The sequence below is a fragment of the Triturus cristatus genome, chromosome 10 (genome assembly GCF_964204655.1).
Source record: "Triturus cristatus chromosome 10, aTriCri1.1, whole genome shotgun sequence".
In the NCBI taxonomy this organism is placed as follows: Eukaryota; Metazoa; Chordata; class Amphibia; order Caudata; family Salamandridae; genus Triturus; species Triturus cristatus.
Window position 1 is genome coordinate 964,180,609 of NC_140593.1, and position 20,954 is coordinate 964,201,562.

A 20,954-nucleotide genomic window follows, 5' to 3' on the forward strand; every position below is an offset into this window, starting at 1 on the left:
CCCCCCGAAGTCTGTGATGTCATTCTGGCAGCCAGGCGTCCCTCCACTAAGACGGTGTACGCCTGCAGGTTTGTGGCATGGTGCACAGCAAAGTCTGTGGATCACCTTTCTGCCCCTCTTTCTGAGGCCCTTCTGTTCCTACTACCCTTGGCCCAGCAGGTCACTGCTCTGGGCACTATCAAAGGTTATCCTTCGGCCATCTCCGCCTTTCTACGGCTTCCAGATCAGTCTTCTCTCTTTAAGTTCCCGGTTGTTAACCGTTTCTTGAAAGGCATTACACACATGTTTCCTCCCGTGCCTTTCATAATGCCTCGATGGGACTTAAATCTTGTCATGACCAATCTGATGTGCGCTCCTTTTGGGCCCCTTCATACCTGTCCTTTACGTCTTCTTACTCTCAAGACGGCTTTCCTGGTAGCTATCACCTGTACCAGAAGAGTGAGTGAGCTCCAGGCTCTTTCTTCTAAACCTCTAATAAGATGGGGGACCCCTGAAATAGGATAAGGCAGGTACAACAGGGGAACTGACAAGGAACCTATACAAAGGAAAGTAACCTGCCAACAGCTGTATGATAAAACAAGGCCCAATGCAGGGTCCAAAAGGATAGATGCTCAAGACCAAAAGGCAAACCAGGACAAGGGGCAACTCAGAAAAAGTGTGTCACAGAATTTATTAAATAATTTTTTATTTTTTTGTTTTTTTGAATTGATTTACTTGAAATTATACATGGATATACATACACAATTTTTTTTACTTTAGACGTATTGATAAATTACACCCGACAAGGTTGAAAGTGAGGAACCTAGCAAGTTTCACATATAAAACAGATAATCATCCCACACACTCCCTCAAAACAACACAGTCATACTACTACACATTCAACAACAACATCAAACCTCAAGTCATATCAGTACACATAAAATAAAAACAATGGGTAATTGAAGGGAAATTCAGTAATTCAAATTCCCTAGAGGGAATTTCAGCAGCCCAATAGACTTGGAAGCACGCCATCTGCCGCAAAGTAGCGAGTTATTCGCTCCGTGTACACGCTGTCTAAGCTGATTCTGCTTTGACCGTCTCGTTGACCCGTACGCCTTGACGCTGTGCACCTCGTACCTCCGGCTGGGAGGAATTTGTTTCCCCTTCGTCTTCTTTGAGGACAATAAACCCCCGCTTGTTCGGATTTCCCGGCGACGATACCTCCCCACGCCTGCATCTGTATTTGCATTTGGACCGTTGCTTAGACCGATTACGGAAGCATCAATTTCCCAGGCGCTTTCTAATTACCGGAACCCTGTTCATCTTTTGAGAACCTCTACTGCTGCTGAGCCATTTTTTGAGAGGTGTGTTCGTCCCACCTCACATGCCCTCCCTCGCCCTGATGAAGGTGTAGCCCCCATCTGGCCGTGACACCGAAACGCGCGTTGGCGTTTGTAAGCCCATTGGGCTCTCGATCGTATTTACCGGTGCTCTTTAGCCTATTGGGCTGCTGAAATTCCCTCTAGGGAATTTGAATTACTGAATTTCCCTTCAATTACCCATTGTTTTTATTTTATGTGTACTGATATGACTCGAGGTTTGATGTTGTTGTTGAATGTGTAGTAGTATGACTGTGTTGTTTTGAGGGAGTGTGTGGGATGATTATCTGTTTTATATGTGAAACTTGCTAGGTTCCTCACTTTCAACCTTGTCGGGTGTAATTTATCAATACGTCTAAAGTAAAAAAAATTGTGTATGTATATCCATGTATAATTTCAAGTAAATCAATTAAAAAAAACAAAAAAATAAAAAATTATTTAATAAATTCTGTGACACACTTTTTCTGAGTTGCCCCTTGTCCTGGTTTGCCTTTTGGTCTTGAGCATCTATCCTTTTGGACCCTGCACTGGGCCTTGTTTTATCATATAGCTGTTGGCAGGTTACTTTCCTTCGTATAGGTTCTTTCTTCTAAACCTCCTTTCCTTTCTGTTCATCCGGACAAGGTGGTTTTAAGGACCCGTCCTTCTTTCTTGCCAAAGGTTGTCACGCCCTTCCACATCGGGCAGACCATCACTTTGCCCACCTTCTTTCCGCCTCCGCATCCTTTAAAAGAGGAAGAGCGGCTCCAATGTCTGGACCCAAAACGTGCGCTCTCGTTCTATCTGAAGCGCACACAACAGTACCTGGTGGATGACCAACTCTTTGTTGGCTACGTGGGCGCCAAAAAAGGTCGGGCTGTGCATAAACGGACCATCTCTCGGTGGATCGTTCTGTGCATCAAAGCTTGTTATCCGTTGGCTAAGAAGGAGCTTCCTGTGGGCTACGTGCCCATTCTACCAGGGTAAGGGCAGCCACTACTTCCTTGGGACGCGGCGTTCCCTTGCAGGAAATTTGTCAGGCAGCTACGTGGGCCTCGCTTCACACGTTTACCAAGCATTACTGCCTTGACAGTCCGGTCCGGAGAGACGGCTCCTTTGGCCGTTCTGTTCTCCTTGACTTTCTGGTGTAATCTATTCGCAGACCCACTACCGGGGTTGGTATTGCTGGGGTATCTATTCTAAGGTAAGGAATCTCTCACTAACGTGTCTTTCAGATGCACAAGTTACTACTTGTATAACGATATATCTGTAAGAGACATTAGTTAGTGATAGATTCCTTACCGCCCCACCCATCCTCCCCGTTCTGCGAACAGACTTCTAGGGTTAAGGTCATCCCCTTTCAGGGCCCTAGTTTCATGGCACCAGTGGTCAGTTTCTTGCATGGCTCTCCGTTCCTGGCGCGGAAAGTCGTGTACAAAACTGACGTCAGCGCGCATGGGTGGCGCCTAAGTAGTCTCCGTCATGTCATCTCAGCGCATATGATGCCAGCGACGGACGCGGAGCCGCACGACGCCACCTACTGACGCGCAGGGGAACTGCTAGTGAAAAAATTTCCGGATCCAGTCTGACGCCTTGGGATTATTCTAAGGTAAGGAATCTATCACTAACTAATGTCTTTTACAGATATATCGTTACACAAGTAGTAACTTATGCATTGTGTACTACAATGCATAATAACTTCAATTTACGTTCTGTGTTTGAACCTTACAGTAATTGCACAGTGCGTTTTTTGATGTGGGTTATATGGTCCTCACTATATAGTAAGTGTGGCACTTCACACATCACCAAAATACAAATGCTGTTTTTATTCTTGTACTTCTGGTCTGTCAAAACAACCGTACTGTCACGTGCGGTTGGAAGATTTGTCTAAGGTTTCCACGCTTTTAGGTGATTCACACGCCACATTTTGATGAGGGGCACAATTCCTCCCACTTTTCAACATGATGCAGGACTGTCTGTTTATATACAACCTATTGTATCATTCCCAGCCCTGAAGAAGTTGCAGGATACTTCCCACTGTGACGAAACACATGTTGGCTGGTTACTTTTTGGTATTACATGGAATAAAAGACAAAGAACAGATCCACTTGGACTTTAATGATCTTTTTGCAGATATGACTTTATGAACTCTCATTAATAACTGTTATACCTGTGCATAGTACTTTGGCTCGCTATTCAACGTGCGCAGATCTCACAAGACCCAATGTGTTAATAAGCACTGCAGAATCCATTTCTGGTCACAGTGTGACTCTGCGGCCTGCCATAGAAACTGAGAGCACTTCTTTTTTACGCACACAAGTCGGTCGCAAACTGGAAACCGTCAGTGTCAAGATGCAGGAACGGCAAACACTGGAACCAGCAGATAAAGCTCTCTGAGCAGCTTCTGATAACAAGAGGTGGCAGGCCGAGGTGGGAGGTGGGTGGCTGCTGGCTGGAAGGCAGCATCTTCAGACCAACAAACAGTAGCTTGGGCCCCTGGACTGCAGTGCCATACCTTGTCTGACTCTGCCCTGGCCCTTTACCCCACCTTCAAACCAGGACCAACATACTGCTAAACTAAATTCTACTGTATCTAATATCATGGGCACTCAGACTTCTGTGGTAGCCTGTCTTGCTTTGTTTCAGCCCTACTAGATCTTCTGGATCAGACCAGCCTACAACAAACTGCCCAAAAAGATTCCACTGTAACCTGACTTGAAAATGCACCATTTTCTCACTCTTTGATCACAATTTTCCCGGGGGGAGAATCCCTCTGAACCTCTTTCTTGGCGGTCGGGCTCGCTCACCACAGGGCACTCATCACAACGTTTTGCCCCCAACCACTTTCAAATGTTACCAGCTGCCAATGCTCGAAAGGTCAGATCTTCTCCAGGAGTCAAAACAATTAGACCAGACAGCTCAATGTAGGGATGTCGCACCTGAGTAATCCAAAATTCCTTCCCAAAGCAGTTTTCCACTTTCCACCTAAATTATGCCATTGAGCTTTTCGTCGTCTTATCCCTCAACCAAACTCGGTAGCAGAAACAGCCCGTCTCGGTTTGGACGTCGAACATGCCCTCATGTACTTAATTGACAATACCAAGCCCTTTCTCAAAGCATACCAATTGTTTGTAGCTTTTGCAAAACAACACAAATACTAGTCCATCTCCAAAGCGGGCATTGCCAAGTGGATAGTTAAGTGCTTCCAGGGTTTCGATCTTAAAATTTGGATCCGTCCTTGTTACCCTCAGGGCACTCGCTGCAACCATCGCCTTTTTAGGGAATGTTCAATTAGCTTACATATGCAAAGCCGCTAATTGGTTAAACCCACACACTTTTACTCAGCAGCATTGCGTGGATATCTTGGCTAGATAGCAAGCAATGATTGGCGAAACAATCTTCAGGACAGTATTTAAGACATTTACCTCATTCACACGCTAGCCACTGCTTGTAGGGTGGACTGATTGTTGGGGGAGCACTGCTTTACAGTCTATGCAGCGCATCTGTATCTACAGCAACACATGGTATGAACAGAAAATGTTCCTTAACCCTGTAAGCATGTTTTCGTACCATGTAGTGCTTCCTTTATTATTATGATGGCTTGAGGCAGGAGCCCTCTTCTACCCTTGGCAATGCTGAGTGCTCCTTTTCTAAAGAGGCATTGACACTTCAGCACAGTGGTGCTCATCTGTATGTGGAGTTGACACTTGTCAACTTAGTATAGTATGAAATAGAAGAAAAAAAAAGGGAAAGTTTTCAAGAGCATATAATTATGTGAAGGATACATTTCAAAGCACCAGTTCTCCAGGTAATTAAACATTTTGATTATTAATCTAAAAACAATTGCATTTATGTTTCTTAAAAAAAACAAGTGCAGTCATTATCCAGTCATGGGCAAGCAATATGTAATTAAATCTGTTCCATTTTGGATCAAGACTGACTGTGAAGTACATTTACTCTAGAAACCATGATCTGAAATGGCTAATTAACAAAAATGCATTTGATGATTCCAGTAGATATGCGTTTGTCTTCTCTAAGGTGAGAAGGAAAGTTCTAAGAGTGGCTGCTCATAGTTTAGATCTCCCTCTAATGCCTTTATATCCACCTCCACTTTTGCCCATGTATCAAATCCCTACTCGAGCACTGAAATTAGGGGCAATGCTGTTATTCCAATTCAGTGCAATTAATATTAATGTACAAGAGATTCAGTGACAAATTTGTATTTAGGCAAGCTGCCTTTTTAATTAAAATAATCCCCAGTAGTTATAGTTCGCCTACTGCGATAGCTCTTTGATTCAAATATAGCCAACCCACATGTATGAAAATTGTCTGGATGTTTGAAGTTATCTTGAGACTTAGTTGTGCTACACTATTAACTTGAAATTTCATTTGAAAGAAGGCTGTTTGCTTAAACCATTCATAAACCTTAAACAGGCTACAGTGCAAACTCTTACTGTCTGTTAACTTCAACCGTGTTTAGGTTTCACTTGATGAAGATGACCCCAGACTTCATTTAAGGAACATGTCCAAGCAAAGCACTGATGATGTGATTGTAATGGCAACACTGAGATTATTGAGGTTGTTGGTAAAGCATGCTGGAGAACTGCGGCAGTATTTGGAACAAGGACTGGAAACGACTCCTACTGCACCTTGGAGAGGTATAGTCTTTTATAAAAGTACTGCACTTGATCTATTGATACATTTGTGCCCTATCATATGTACTGCTATAATTGGGATGCAGTAATTCTCTACCTAGAATTGCCGATGCCGGCAGTATCAGTAATCTGGAATGCAGAATTGCAAGGGTATTCAAAACTATCTCATTCCAGCCCACTTGTGGGGGAGGAAAATATGTTTGCACGTCTTTCTATCTACTATTTTCTGGGGACAAATACCATACTGAATTGAACTTAAACTCTTGTTTCCAACCAAATCTGTGAGAGCCCAATTGCGAGTTGGGAATTTGACTACAAATTAGTCCATTTAATCCGCTGCACATTCTGATCAGATTACTCCGCAATTTTTCATTTTTGATTAAAGCAATCTTGAATGATGATTTAACAATTTTTACACAGCCCAAGTACCTGACCTTGTCGTTGAAATGAGTAAATACTTTGCCGTCTTGTCCAGTTTAGTAGAAGAAAGGTATAAATGTTATAAGGGGGCTCTTAAAGTCGAGCTGCTCCTGTTCAATGTTTCTTTTTTTATTTTAGAGGTTTCATATAGCGCTGGCTAGAACCGGTTGTATCAGATCGCTTTACATGAGTATGAAGATAATAAGGGCATATAACAATTTTTCAATAGCGTAGAGTTGCGACAGTTTAACAAAAGAGAACAGCTTGAATTTATACATATCGAATTAACAGATAGATAAAGCAAGAGCTATTTACGTAGATAACATGGATATGGGAGATCACATTTTATACTATGATTTGAGAGAAACAAGTGGGGGAGGTAGCGAGTATAACCAGTGGAATTTAGAAGGAATGGGGGGGGGAGACGGTAGGAGAGTATAGGGTGACCTATATGGTGGAAGAAGGGAGGGGAGGTCCGAAGCGTGCATTATGGCCCCCAATATTTGTTGAGGAGGTGCATTTTGAGGTCTTTTTTAAAGCTGATGTAGGAGGGGTTACATCGCAGGTCTTTAGAGAGGGCATTACAGATGTTTGGGGCATTTCCGGAGAAGGAGCGAGATTGTGTGGTTTTCTGTTTTTTGTAGGGGTGGTACGAGGAGGAAGAGCGTTGGTGCTTCTCATCGGCCGTGAGCAGCCAGCTTTGTTGAGTTTATTAGACAGGTACATCGGAGTATTTTGGTGAAGGGCTTTGTGCGTAATGCAAGCAGTTTGTAGGAGGAACTGCCTTTGATGGGAAGCCATTTAAGGGTTTTGAGGACAGGGGAAATGTGGTTGAAACGTTTGCAGTCGGTGGTGAGCCTGGCTGCTAGGTTGAGCACAGATTTGAGTGGGGCTAGGTGGACCTTCGTGATTCCAGTAAGGATAGCGTTGCCGTAATCAAATCTCGAGAGGACCAGTGATTGGACAATTAGTTTAAAGTCATAAGTTTTGTGCACAAATGTTACGTATTCAAGACTGGTGATAAATTGATTAGTTATCATGTCTTCAGAGAATAGCATTTGAAAGAAAATAATCTTAAAAAGATAGGAAAGGAATACCATTTCTTCACAAGCTTCCCAGTAGATAATTATTTCAGCACTTTAACTGTAATTATGTTCTTGAGTCAAAGAACATTTACTTCCCAATCCGCTTTGAGAGTGCTGCTAGTATCTTGATTTGAAGGCTGACTGCATTCTATTTTCCGCTGATGGTGGATTCATAACCCCATCTTGGTTACAGAATGAAAGAGAGTTGGACTGCATGCCTGTTAATTATATATGTTACTTATTTGGAGGAGTCCTCCTTCTTGGCTAAGGTGATTGATATTGCTGAGTCCCTATAAACTCTCTTCATATGATAGTTTCTGAAACCAGTTGAGCAACAGTCCACATACTTAAGCCGTGGCCATAAAGTAGAAGCCATCCTCTGCTTTTGCAGTGAATGTAAAGATAAGCATGGCACATAGCCTTTCATTCATGGTGTGATATTTTCACTCCCCACATGGTTCGAAGGTGACCGACACCACTGAATTGATTATGTGGGGGAGCTGCTTGACCCTAAATTGGTGCCTTCCTAGAATCCAGGCCTGCCCTGTACCATAGTATTATACTGGCCTCCTAGAAATGCTCAACAGTCTTACCACAGAGGCGGGATCAGCAGCCAACTGACAATGTACGTCCAAGCCACCATAAGTCATAGGAGAGGACCAGGCATCAACTCTGTTTGCACCACATCCCACTTAGATATCAATGAGCCTGCCAGTTATAGAAGAGCTCAGGTTTACTTAAGAGTCCCCAAGAGATGTGAGTAACTTATTTTACACAGTCTACAGTTTTCTCTGTATGCACGGTGTAGGAAGGTGCCTCTTTTTTGCATGGTTGCCCGCTACTTTTTGCCTAATGTTGATGCAATTTGAGTGGCTCTGCCTGGGGTTGCTGCCAACCATGTACCCAGGGCCTATGTTGTTTCCCTAAACTATACTGTTGCAAAACCCAATTGGCAACTCTCTAGCCACATGCAAGTCCCTTGTAAAAGGTACCAAGGATACTCTGACCAGGGAAGACCTCTAAGGGCTGCAGCACATATTGTGTCACCCTTAGAGGCCCTGTACCTTGACACACACATACTGCCTTTGCAGGTTGCGTGTTTTGGTGCAGAATGAATGAATGCATATATATTTATAGAGCGCATGGCTACCAAAGGCCTCCCAGCGCTAGAGACAAAGAACAGAAAGAAAGATCATTTAATGGAACAGCAGGGTCTTCAGAGCTTTCCGAAAGGAAGAGTGGCTACTCTCAAACCGAATCTTATCTGGAAGTTGATTCCACTTTTTTGCCGCGATGGTGGAAAACATCCGACCCCCGCTCCGAGCTCTGTGCACTCTAGGAGTTATCGCCAAGCGTTTTGATTCCGAGCGTAGAGTTCTCATGGGGAGGTAGGGGGAAATTATGGATCTAAGAATAGGAGGCGCTCTCAAGGACATTACTTTGTGCGCGATACACAGAGCCTTGAACTGAATTCTTTCCGCCACTGGCAGCCAATGCAGAGAGGCAATCAGAGGGCTGGAAGAAGTCATATAAGGCACCTGTAACAGGGAGCGGGCCGCGCAGTTCTGAACCCTTTGGAGCTTTTTTATCACGGAACTGGGAGCTCCAAGGTAGAGCACGTTTGCATAATCGATTCTGGAGAGTATCAAGGCTTGGACCATCAGCTTCCCAGCCCCAAAAGGCAAAACTGGAAGAATTTTCCTGATCATTTTAAGGATTCCAAAACACGTGGCTGCCACTTTTCGTGCTTGTTTGTTAAAGTCAAGTTTGCGGTCAAACCACACTCCAAGACTTTTTATATGGACTTTAGGCATGGGCATATCCCCCAGGCACCTCGGCCAAAGAGCCTTGGGGTTGATGTTGGTGGGTTTCCCTATGAACATCAGCTCCGTTTTTGCACCGTTTAATTTTAGAAAGGAGTTATAGATCCAATTGGCAATTTGCTCCATGCAATTGGCCAAACCGAACTGCTCCTTGTCCAGATGATTTAGGGAAACAATCAGTTGCATGTCGTCTGCGTTTGAGACGATCTTAACCCCGAATGGACTAACCAACTCACCCAGAGGACGCATATAAACATTAAAAAGCGTGGGGCTAAGGGAAGATCCCTGAGGGACCCCACAATGCAGCGGCATTGTCTCCGAGACAGAGTCATTCTCAGAAACTTGAAACGACCTGTCACTAAGGAAGGATTCCAGCCATTTAAGCAGGACTCCTGAAACTCCGCTCTCTCTTAGTCTTTCCATTAGAATAGGATGGTTGACAGTATCAAAGGTCGCGCTGAGGTCCAGTAGCACAATGGCTACCGACCCGCCCGTGTCTAAGATTGTCCTTGATTCTTCAACCACAGTTAGCAATGCAGTTTCAGTGCCCTGCTGCGGTCGGAAACCAGTTTGAGAGGTGTGAAGACAGTCATTATCTTCCAGGAATGTAGAAAGAATATTATTGACATACTTTTCACATATTTTTGCGACCCCAGGCAGCAGCGAAATGGGTCGAAAATTTGCAAGGTTTTCAGGGTCCAGAGAGGGTTTCTTAAGGAGGGCTCTCGCCATGGCCTGTTTCCATGAGGAGGGCACGACCCCCATTGAAAGTGAAAGATTAATGAGATCAAGAGTAACTGGACCAATACTCAAATGCCTGGTTAAAGAGAGCAGGGGTAATCACGTCATTGGGGGATCCGGATTTCAGCTTATGAGCATATACTTTTAAGGTCTCCAGATCCATCGAGGGGATAGCATTAATTCCAGGCTCTGACTGTTGGATGAAGCCATGGAGTGGGGCATCTCCTCCTAGACCAGAAGGAGGCGGAAAGGTAGAATAAATGTTATCAATCTTGTTAAAGAAAAATTGGGCCAGGTTGTTACACCGCCCTAAGGGGTCGGCAGGCGAGGGAGTAGGCTCCGGTGGCTTAATAAGGGATTTTTCTCGGGGAGCATTCGCGGCGGAGAGAATCTTAGTCTCGTAGTATTCTGCTTGGGCCTGTCTAATTTCGGCTTTATAGATCTTGATGGATTCTCTGTAGTTCTGTTTTTTAATCACAGAGAAGTCCTTTCTCCAACATCTTTCCATACGTCTACAGGCTTGTTTAAGCGCCCTAAGTTTGGGGTTATACCATTCAGGACCATGAGTATCTTTCTTATTAATGGTCATTTTTAGGTCTCGGCTAGCGATGGCTGCGCTTGCGCAGTCTCGCTCGCGAGAGATAATGACTTGGGAGAAGAGGGGCTTGAACCCGCCCCTCTTCTCACCTGTTCTCCATTGGCTGGCCTAGTAAATGCTGGCCAGCCATTGGAGAAGAGGTCCCGTCACTCCAATAATGCCCTGTCCTTTTCGGATCGGGGGGCGTGTTTTTTGCGAAAAGTCTCAGGGAGGAGACAACAGCAAAACACGCCCCCGAATCCGAAAAGGACACTGCGTTTCCCTGAGGCATTTTTGCTCTGCCTCAGAGAAAGGCGGTGGTGTCTTCCGGTGCCCTCGGCTTGTTTGTGCTCGGTGTGGTTGTCCCAAACTCCAGTGAACCGTGGGCGTGCATAGTTGTAAAACCGCCGAGCAGTGATACTTTCAGAAGGTGATTATTTTTCCGAGAATTCCACACCTTTCCAAAAACACCCACGTCCGGTGAAGCCTGCCCCTATCTCCTTACCGGGGTCATCGGCGTTGTTTCCCTGCTTACATCTCCCAGCTCCTGCTCCTTTGAGGTGAAATCCCGCTCTGGGTTTTCATTGGTGTATTTCTTGGGGGTATTCTCGAGAAATTTTCCTTTTATATCTGGAATGCCGTTGAATATCCCCGATACGTCAAAGCTCCTGGACGGGAATCCAGACCATGCTGCAGCGCGGCGACTCCTCCTGAGCCGTGCCACTGCTGCTGGCCCACACACCTCCCAGCGTCCTTGCAGTGGCTCTCCACCACCACCACCACAAAACATTGGGACCAACACGGGAAGGGAAGCACAAAGCTGCCGAAACCACTGAAGAACTGCCGTAAACAAAGAAATTCACGGTCCCTCAAACTCCTTGCTCTTTCGCTCCAGGAAATCCTCTGCGGTAAGCACAAAACTGTTGCTCCTAACTGTGCACGTCCACCATCCAGGCGGGAGAGCTCGCGACCGTTACATATCAAGCCATGCGATAAAATTATCGCCGCTTTAGCGGCAGGAAACTGCCGCTTAAACGGCGATAATGGCCTTGATAATATGCTCTATGCAATTTCAATTGAAGCCCATGTTAAATGTGAAGGACGTAACATGGGCTTCAATTAGAATTCCATAGAGCATATTATCGAGCCCATTATCGCCGTTTTAGCGGCAGTTTTCTGCCGCTAAAGCGGTGATAATTTATCACATGGCTTGATAATATGCCCCAAAGTTGGAAGAACCCGATACTGAAGGCAAGCACTGCTTTAACACAGACCTCGGGCGGTATTAAAATTCAGAGGCAAGGCAAGGGCACTAAGCATTAGCACCAGGCCGAGCTTTGATGGTATGGAAACTTACCCCCATTGCAAGTAGTCGGAAATAACTTCGAACGACTGTGGGGCCTGTCACTCCCCAACGAACGCTCAATGCAGAGCTCGAACTTATGCGAAGTGCTAAAATACCAGTCTTAAAACAAGTGTTGTACTGGAAGATGTTGATAGTTCTGGCGGCTTTAGCCGGAGGGGGTTGGCTAGCCCACGTAAAAAGTATACTGAATGGGTTACAACTGGGGTTCTTATGGACTGACCCATGCAGGGTAGGACGTGATACCAGAGACTTCGTAAATGAGCGTTATTATGTGGTAAAGTAGGAGATAACGCTTTCTTAAATAAAATCAGGCAGCTTACTAGAGGACCTCTTCAAAGGCAAGCGGTGCCCTGGTATCAAGTTGCAGCTGAGCCCAATGGGTGTTGCGCGCCTGGTGTGGATAAACACAGGTTGGGAAACGCGGAAAAAATAAACAGAAGGCACCAAACTAAAGTTATCTACACAAAGATAGGAGAAATCCGGACTCGTTTGAAATTAGTTTTCCTACACTTCGTCCATGAAATAGTGCGTACGGGGTCAGGTTTCGGATAGGGGCCCGGAGGGCCAGACTGGGGACGAAAACCAGCCACACTCCCTTCGCGTTTACTCCTCTCTTTTCTCCCACTCTGAACACGTTTTTTCTATCCTCTCCTAAATCCTTCCAATCAGTGTCTGCTTCAATTTATGTTTCGGGGCTGGATGAAGAGAGGCCCCAGGAGCGGCCCTAGGATTTTAAAACCGGCCCCCCGGCACACTGGGAAATGCCCGGTTGAATAAAGGGACCCGCCTTCCCTTAAAATATCGAATCTTGTTTTTTCACCATCTTTGGATGCACTCTCGCACATTGGTTCTGGTTCACTTACTTATTGTTCAATTTGTGTCGGAGGACTCACCTGCCATTCTTTCACATGCAACGCAGAGTAGCACATCCGGTAAAGATTTTTTGTTTGGCTTGGCCTTCTGGGGCGCGCAGTCCTATTTGTATCAATGTCCAATCTGGACTTCAAGTCCCAGAATGCAAAGAACCATTACCAAGATGAGCTACTCACGCCTGGACTATGTAGTTAACTGCTGCTATGAATTCACCATGCTATTCATTTATTCCACACCAGTAATTGGCAACAGGACTGTAAACCTGTTTGGGTGCAGGCTTCGGGCACCTTAAGTCTGGTCTATTACTCCTGAAAAGTAAATTCTAGTAATTTAGGAATCTTGCAATGAAATTTAGCGATCAGACTGAAAAACACGAAACTGTTTTTTCACACAGCATACGATCCTGGCATTGCTCATGACGTTATTTTTGTTTATGTTTTTAAAACATTTAAAGGAACGGCATTGTTATTTAAAATGTCAATAGCTTAATCACTCTCAAATGCGAGACCTATTGCATTTGCACCCACACACAGATTAAGCTATTGACATTGTAAATAACAATGCCGTTTCTATGTTTTAAAAACAAAAACATAAACAAAAATAATGTCATGAGCAATACCAATAGCTCTAACTTTACCAATGCCGAGACCATTGCATTGTAAATGCTTGTTTTAGGTATTCATAAATCTAGCGAGGATTCCAGCCAACTAGTCACTTTCAAATTGGCTATCTCGGGATCTTGTCCTAAGAGAGGGGTAGATTCGTGAAGAATCGCTGTCCAATGATCAATATCAAGTTTGGACCAATTACGCTTCCAGACTTTTGTCTTGGTTCTTAGTTGAGCCCCATCCTGGTGAATCTAGGTAAAAGGAATCCGGAAATGGTCGGACCATGGCAGTGGAGTATGGTTACCTATTATAATGTCCATGCTATTGGAAAACAGTGGGTCCAATAAGTGACCCTTTTGGTGAGTGGGGCTGGATACTTTAAGTTTCAAAGCTAGGGCACCGAGGCAGTCCGTTACGGCAGCAGCCTCCGTAGAGGAGGTATTATCAAAGTGGAGATTAAGGTCTCCTAATACAGTGAAGTTCGAAAAAGAGCTGACCAATTTAGAGAGATTGTCTGGGAGGTCCCTAGTAAAATTACCACTGTAACCAGGGGGGCGATATATGAGGACGCCAGAAAAGGTACAGGTGGGGGAGAGCCCAAGGGAAAATAAACAACTTTCACAGTCCGCGATATTGTTTGGCGAAATATTACTATGAAATTTGTCTTTATAAATGATGGCTAAACCTCCCCCCCCCCCTCTGGCAGTTTCCCGATCTCGTCTTTGAATCAGATAGCCCGGGGGCAGGGCTTGCACCACTGCGGGATCTGAAAAGTCAGACAGCCAAGTTTCTGTAAGCCATAAAGCGTCAAAACTCTGTGGCATGTTTAGGCAGAACAAAGTGAAGAGTTGACATGGCTCACATCCCTGTGTGCCATGCCTACAATCCAGTGCCCTGGCATAAGTAAGCCACCCCTCTAGTTGGGTGCACTATACCAGTGGTGAGGGTACTGGTGCATGAGCTCTGTACCCCTACAGTGTCTAAGTGATTTCTTAGACATTGTAAGTGCAGTAAAGCCATAAAAGAGTATGGTCTGGGAGTGTCATTACAAACTCCACAGCACCATAATGGCTTTACTAAAAACTGGGAACTTTGGTATTGAACTTCTCAGCACAGTAAACCTGCACTGATGCCAGTGTGGGATTTAATGAAAAATACACTCAGAGGGCATCTTAGAGATGCTGCCTGATTAAACAACCTAACTCTAGTGACCTGGCTGAGTGGCTTCTCGCCTGCTGCCAACACCAGACATGTTTCTGGACACCCGTGTCGAGAGCCTACCACTCTTGGGGTCTTGTAACAAGGCACATCCTGGGACTAGGTGACAACCCTCTTCCACCAGGATTGGCTGGGTCTACGAAGGGGAAGATTCAAAGGCTTGCCTCCTTTGTTAGCTACCCCAGTTATTTACTGCTCCCAGCAAGTGATCCCCACCAGTTCTGACCCCCACTTAGGACGGAAGAATTGGTCGAAAAACCAAGCTCGGAGGAGAGGTGTGCTCACCTTTGCCAACCCCACCCCATAGGTGATGGAGGTGAGGTGAAGCACAACTCTGAGTCCCTGCAATCTTGAAGATGGTGGGGACCCAGCCAACCAGAGTGAGGCTTATTCCTCCCTCCCACTGGCATAATAGGGTGTGTACCCACCCCAAGGGAAGGACCTATTGGTCCCGACCTGTACCTACCTGTAACACCCCTAAATTTAGTATTTAGGAGGCAACCCTGAACCTTCCCTCATCAGACAAGGAGGAGGACGACCGAAGAGCCATGCTGAAGGAAGAGGAGGACGCCAACTGCCTTGGCACCAGCCCTATTGGCCTGTCTCGACCTCGACCTGCTCCAGCGGAATCCCAGCGTGTCCTGCAGCCCCCCAGAACCCGAAGGAGCTGCCCTGCCTTCACCAAAAAGATTTTGTCTCCTGCGAGCAACGGAATTGCTCAACCACAGATTCCGGTTCCTGCCTGATTCACAAGACTGCACCACTCTGCACCCGACGCCCACGGCCCGAGTTCATATGGCCCAACACCCCGAGGAGGTCTCCCTGGTGATCCTGACCCGAGATCCCTGACTACCTGAAGTCTCCAACTAACGCCTACAGCCCCTTTCTGAAGCATCCCCCTGACTGCAACCTATAGCTGGTAGGAAAACCCGACACTCCGCGGCCTTGGGTGGCCGGGCAACCCCCAGCATCCCAACTTAGCTCTCCAAGTGGGGGTCACCTCCAGGAGATCTTCGGCCGAGTCTGAAGTGGTTTTGGAAACCGGAGAATCTCCATTGAAAGTAACAGGGCACCCGACGCCAAAACCGCACCATGCACCAGGCTCGCCCTAGTGCCGCTGTGGGTGCACCTTGGGTGCTGACTTGATACCCCCAAACCCCCCCCCCCCCCCCTTTGCCCTGAGCTTAAGTCCATGAGCTTTTCTCCCTCAACATTGTGGCCTGCTCGTGAGCAGCCACCAACCAGAGTCCCCCTATCGCTTATTGGATAACATTGGGCCTCAGCACTCTGCACCCAGCCACCCTAGTGCCCCTGAGGGTGCTTTGAGAGTGCATCCTTGACCCTGGGGGAACCGTAGTTTCAACCTCGGAAAACCAACTCCCACAACTAAGTACTGAACTGTAAACTGATATCTCCATTTCCTCCCATAGGATTGTATTGACAGCTTTTCTGAAAAAAACGTACAAGTGTGGAGTTGGAAATTCTCTGAAAATTCATACAAGTGTGTTTGAATAACAAAACTGCGTTTACTTACCTTTTATTCAGGACATTTCCCAGTGTGGCATCCAGGTATACCACACTGTGTTAGAAAAGTAACCTGCAAAGTAATACAACCAATACTCAGAAAATAATTCTACGGTATATGTACAGTAATTAGACAGTTGTTGTTTACAAATGATTTATCTGGAACCAAAACCAAGTACATACAATTGCTTTGAACTGTATTGTTTCTGCAAAGTATCATTTCACTTACCTCTACCAGGCCTGGCTTGGTTCTAGGAAATAAATACAACTTGATAATGTTTTTATACAAAACAAATAGTTCTGAGTTCAGTCCTTGAGTGTGTGAAATCATTTATTGCCTGAGGGTGTACAATAAATGCTTAACACTACCCTCTGATAAGGCCTTACTGCTCGACCACAGGACCACAAATAGAAAGTAAGGTACAGTCTACTTTAACATCTGCCTCCCTTTGGGAATCCACTGGACTCTGTGCACACTATACCTCTCTGTGGTATAGTTTATACAGACCCAGCGTCCTACACTCTCTCAATTTGATGATAAGCCTTGGTTCGTTAAGGGCCTATTTGGCATCAAAGCTGAAAATTCATGACTGCTGATTCTTTAGGATTAGCTACTTCAGGGTCTTTGATCCAGCTGTACATGATGTTTAGAGAATATAGCTGCTGTATCTGTCAAGAAGCTGCTTCCTTACTTGCCACAGGCAATGGAAACCGTTAGGGTACAAACAATCTTCAGTGGTGTCTGCTTTACTGGTAGTACCTAATCCCATTTAATAGGGTGGTCTTAATGAAACAGGATTGTTCTTGTGTAAGGGGGTGGCTGTGGCTTTCTTCCTGAATAAGTGTGACACAATTGCCTCAGACCATTGGTGATTCAATTCCAGGACTCTTCCTGTTTTACCCCACATCTGGGTAGCTTAAAAAGAGGGGTGTTATATTTTGCATGGTTGCAGTAAAACAACTGCTGCCAAAGGAGCAAATCAATGGGTGCTTTTCTAATATGCTCCTGGTTCTGAAGAAAGAGGAAGGTCTTTGACCTGTCCAGGATCTCAGGTGTTTAAACAGATTTCTCAAAGTACAAGTTGAGATTGCAATGGTCCAAATTCTCCAGATCAAGTTAAATGCTCACGTTGTTTCACTTCATTCATTCAGTGCCTAATTTCATATTAATTTAAGAAACGTAATTATAGGTTGGAAAATATTTTAGTTGCATGTGTTGCTGTAGATACACATGCTCTGCATACTCCTTCCATCTAGTGAGGACTAGGAGATTTGCAATATGGTTTTCTTCATGGGCACGAACTTCATGTTAGTTTTTTTTTTGCTGCCACTGGGTTCGAGCATGTATCAACAGGGCTCCCAACATTTGACGTGTCCCATGTTCCTTCTGGCCCACTCTGTAAAATTCGACACCTATATTGGAAAAAGAGACCAACCGTAGTCAATCATCTCCCACCACTATAGCCTCAGGTTCTCTCCGGGGCCGCCTGTCCCTTTCCTTTGAAGACTCCTTCTTCGAGAATGTACACAGGATGGGTCCTGGCCAGGGTGCGGACCCAGCGTGACATGTCCCACCTGATCTCTGCAGCCAAGTTCCTGCCGAAATAAATTATGGCAGAGTTCTTGATGTCAGCGCAGCAGCTCGGTAGGGAGTACCCATTTACACCCTTCTAGGAGCTCTGTGAGGTCTCATTGGCCCGCAAACCTGCCAAGGGGGGAGCAGAGGATGAGATCTGGCAGCAACTGATGACGAGCCCTGAGGAGGCCCCTAACAGTGGAATCGCTGATGGTGGGCATGTCACCAAAAACAAGCCCTGGCGAGGCCCCGAGCAGGGAGTTCAGCAGCATCAGTACATCAGCAAAGCAATCTCAGAACTTGATTGTTCCATACAAAAGGTGGAAACTCGCATACATCAAGTGGAGATTGAAGTGTCAACTACATCTCACAATCGGGATGAACTTGCCCGGAGACTTGCCACCCTTAAAACACACCACCAGGTCCTAGAAGATAGAATAGAGAACCTTGAAAATCAGTCATGGAGAAATAACATACGGATCAGGGGCGTTTCGAAGGAAATTTACTTCAAGGACCTAGAGGATTATGATCAAACCATATTCCATCATCTTATGCAAGACTCGCGCGCTGAACCAATATGCCTGGATCACACCCAAAAGGTGCTCTCAGTAGTCTTGCAACAAAATAATCTAACCCCTGATGTCCTCACCAGAGTGCTCTTCTTCACGGACAAGCAAGCAATCCTCCTGCAGATGCAGGCCTGTCGTCAAGAACCCATCACTATCCGGGACTGTCCCAATATCTTTCTTCTAAGACTTCTCATCAATTACTCTTGCTTTGCCTCATGGGATTTCCTCAAATCACCATACACCTCCGTTGTGAAAAGATTCCTATGCAACATAGTATCCGGGAGGTGGCGGAGGCATACCCTCCACTGGATTTCACAACAGACCCTGAATTCAACGTGCTTTTCCACCCAAATGAGAATAGTTTGAGAAGTTGGCCTGGTATATGCTGTCCACTAGTTATAGTGGGCACCTTGCACCAGTTCAAACAACCCCTTATTGATGATAGGTTAAAGACAACCTTTATTGAAAGCTATCCTAGTGGTAGCTATGGAGAGCAGCCTTCAGGCTAAGTCTTAAAGGAATGTAAAGCAGCTTGTTTTACCAGTCTATAATCTCTTGAGTGGCTAAATGAAAGGAGACCACACCAGGTATATATATAAAATATATGTATTTATTCCTAAACACACCCTACTAGTCTCTTTATGAGGCTAGAGGTAAAAACACATATGTTACACTTCAAATTTCACAGTAAATTAGCACAATATACATTAGGCCCTAGGGGCGAACCAAACCATATATTAAGAAAGTGGTATAGGAACCACAACTTGACAAGACACAAGGCCTAGAGCCTGTAGAATCGCTGGGACCCCAAGGAACCACCCAAGGTAGTGACACAGGACCCACGCGGGACGTGTGCAGTGTGACAACACAGTCACGAGCTCCCGTTAGCTTCAATGGGGAAAGTCGCGTTTAGAATTTAAAAGTTTAAGGACACTTAGGAGTGGACTAGGAACAAACCCTTTTGGACTTAGATGGTTCTAGTGCCAACACCCATGGGAGCACCAGAGTACTTGTGTTACCTCACCCAGGGAAGTCGGGTGCATAGATGTCAAATGGTGTCGGGTCGCGTTGTTGTTTTCAATGGCAGCTTGCTGAAAAGTGCGGCTGCCGGGAAGATGAGAAGTGTCCTAAGAGATCCAAGCCTGGATCGAAGATGTGAAGAACCTGAAAGCAGAGGGGACAGAGTCTGGGTCACTTGCCAGTGACCAGGGGCACGATAGACGAATGCCCACCGATGTCTGGTGCTTCAGGTGCGAAGAGGGGAAGCTTGACTCTTCAGCCACGAGGAACAGGAGGCGTCGAGGATGACCAGAAGCTGGATTAGAGCTGTCCCACAAAGGATGTCGAGTGCTGCAGCGTCGGTATTCGGTTTGCAAACAGCAAGCCTTGGCAACAGCAACCCACGCCGAAAGAGGAAAGATTCCCCAAGCGATGGAGAGTCAGGGCACGTCTGGATAAACCAGGGAAGACGAATTGAAGTAAGAGTTGCCTTCACAGGGACCCACCAGTCGACGGACCAGAGATCGCGAAGGGGCCTCGAGCGACCACACAAAGGGCAGGCTCACAGAACACTTGTGGAGTGTAGGCCAGCAATCTTCGGTGAAAAAGGTGCTCGGGGTCTGGGCTACAAGTAACTCAACGCACAGCCTCAAAGGACGTCGAGAAGCTGATGCACTTGCAAATGTGCACAGTGTCCAGGGGTTCCGGTTCCACAGTACCCACGAGGGCTACGGGTCTCCGCTTTGCTGGGTACTCAGGTCAGCCTCTGGGAAGTCGGAAAACCCACTTCCTGTGTTGCAAAGTCTTCGGCGTCCGGCGGGAGCTTCGGAGATGCAGACCGGACAAATGCGTCTTTGGTGCCTGCCAAGCAGGGGAGTAACTCCTTTACTCCAAAGGAGATTCTTCAGTCATCTAGTCGTGTAGATCGTCAAAGTTCTGGGGATTTCGGTATCAGAGTTTTGTCCAGGTGTAATCTAAAGACCTGTTGTCAGGGGTTCCTTCTTTATACCCAAGGAAGAGGTTGGACTAACTTTGGGGACCCACCTATGGGAGAGTTTGGAAAGAGGGGTGGCTACACCCATTTCCTTTGTCCAGTCTCGCACCAGAGCAGGGGCTGGTAGCCCCTGCAACCAGTTTGAACTGGACTATGCACAGGGACACCAAATGTGCCCCCAGTGCAGAACTTCAAAGCATTCTTGGAGTGCACCCACCCAGCACCAATCCACTAAGGCCTGTCTGGGAGGTGGTAACACCTCTCTGTGACAGGATACCTATTGTCCAGGCCTCCCCTGGAGTTTTGGTCAGCAGCAGGAGGCCAGACTCGTGTCTGTGGCTCGCAGCATCCATTTTGTGATGCCAGGGCTCTGTTAGCTGGTACTGGGTATACCGGTGCTGTCATGTCTCTCCCTCTAGAAGGGTGGGATTATACTCCCACACCAGTTACTGGTTTGGGGGTATGATTCCAAGGTGTTTGACACCAAACCATGTTTCCGTGCAGCCAGTCCAAAGTTAGCGTTTACCTTTTGGTTATAATGCACTAAAGAGTATATGGTCAGGCTGCATCACAGACAACCCCGGAGAAG

At 46.1% G+C, this 20,954-nt stretch overlaps 1 protein-coding gene across 1 annotated transcript in view; it reads left to right on the top strand.

Moving 5' to 3' along the window:
* The window catches only part of SMG1 (SMG1 nonsense mediated mRNA decay associated PI3K related kinase), a 1,471,505-nt gene that overhangs the window by 807,003 nt on the left and 643,548 nt on the right, over positions 1-20,954 (top strand). The window contains exon 35 of the mRNA XM_085628855.1: positions 5,818-5,995. Within this exon, the coding sequence (XP_085484981.1) occupies positions 5,818-5,995 (178 nt within the window). The remainder of the gene's footprint in view (positions 1-5,817; positions 5,996-20,954) is intronic.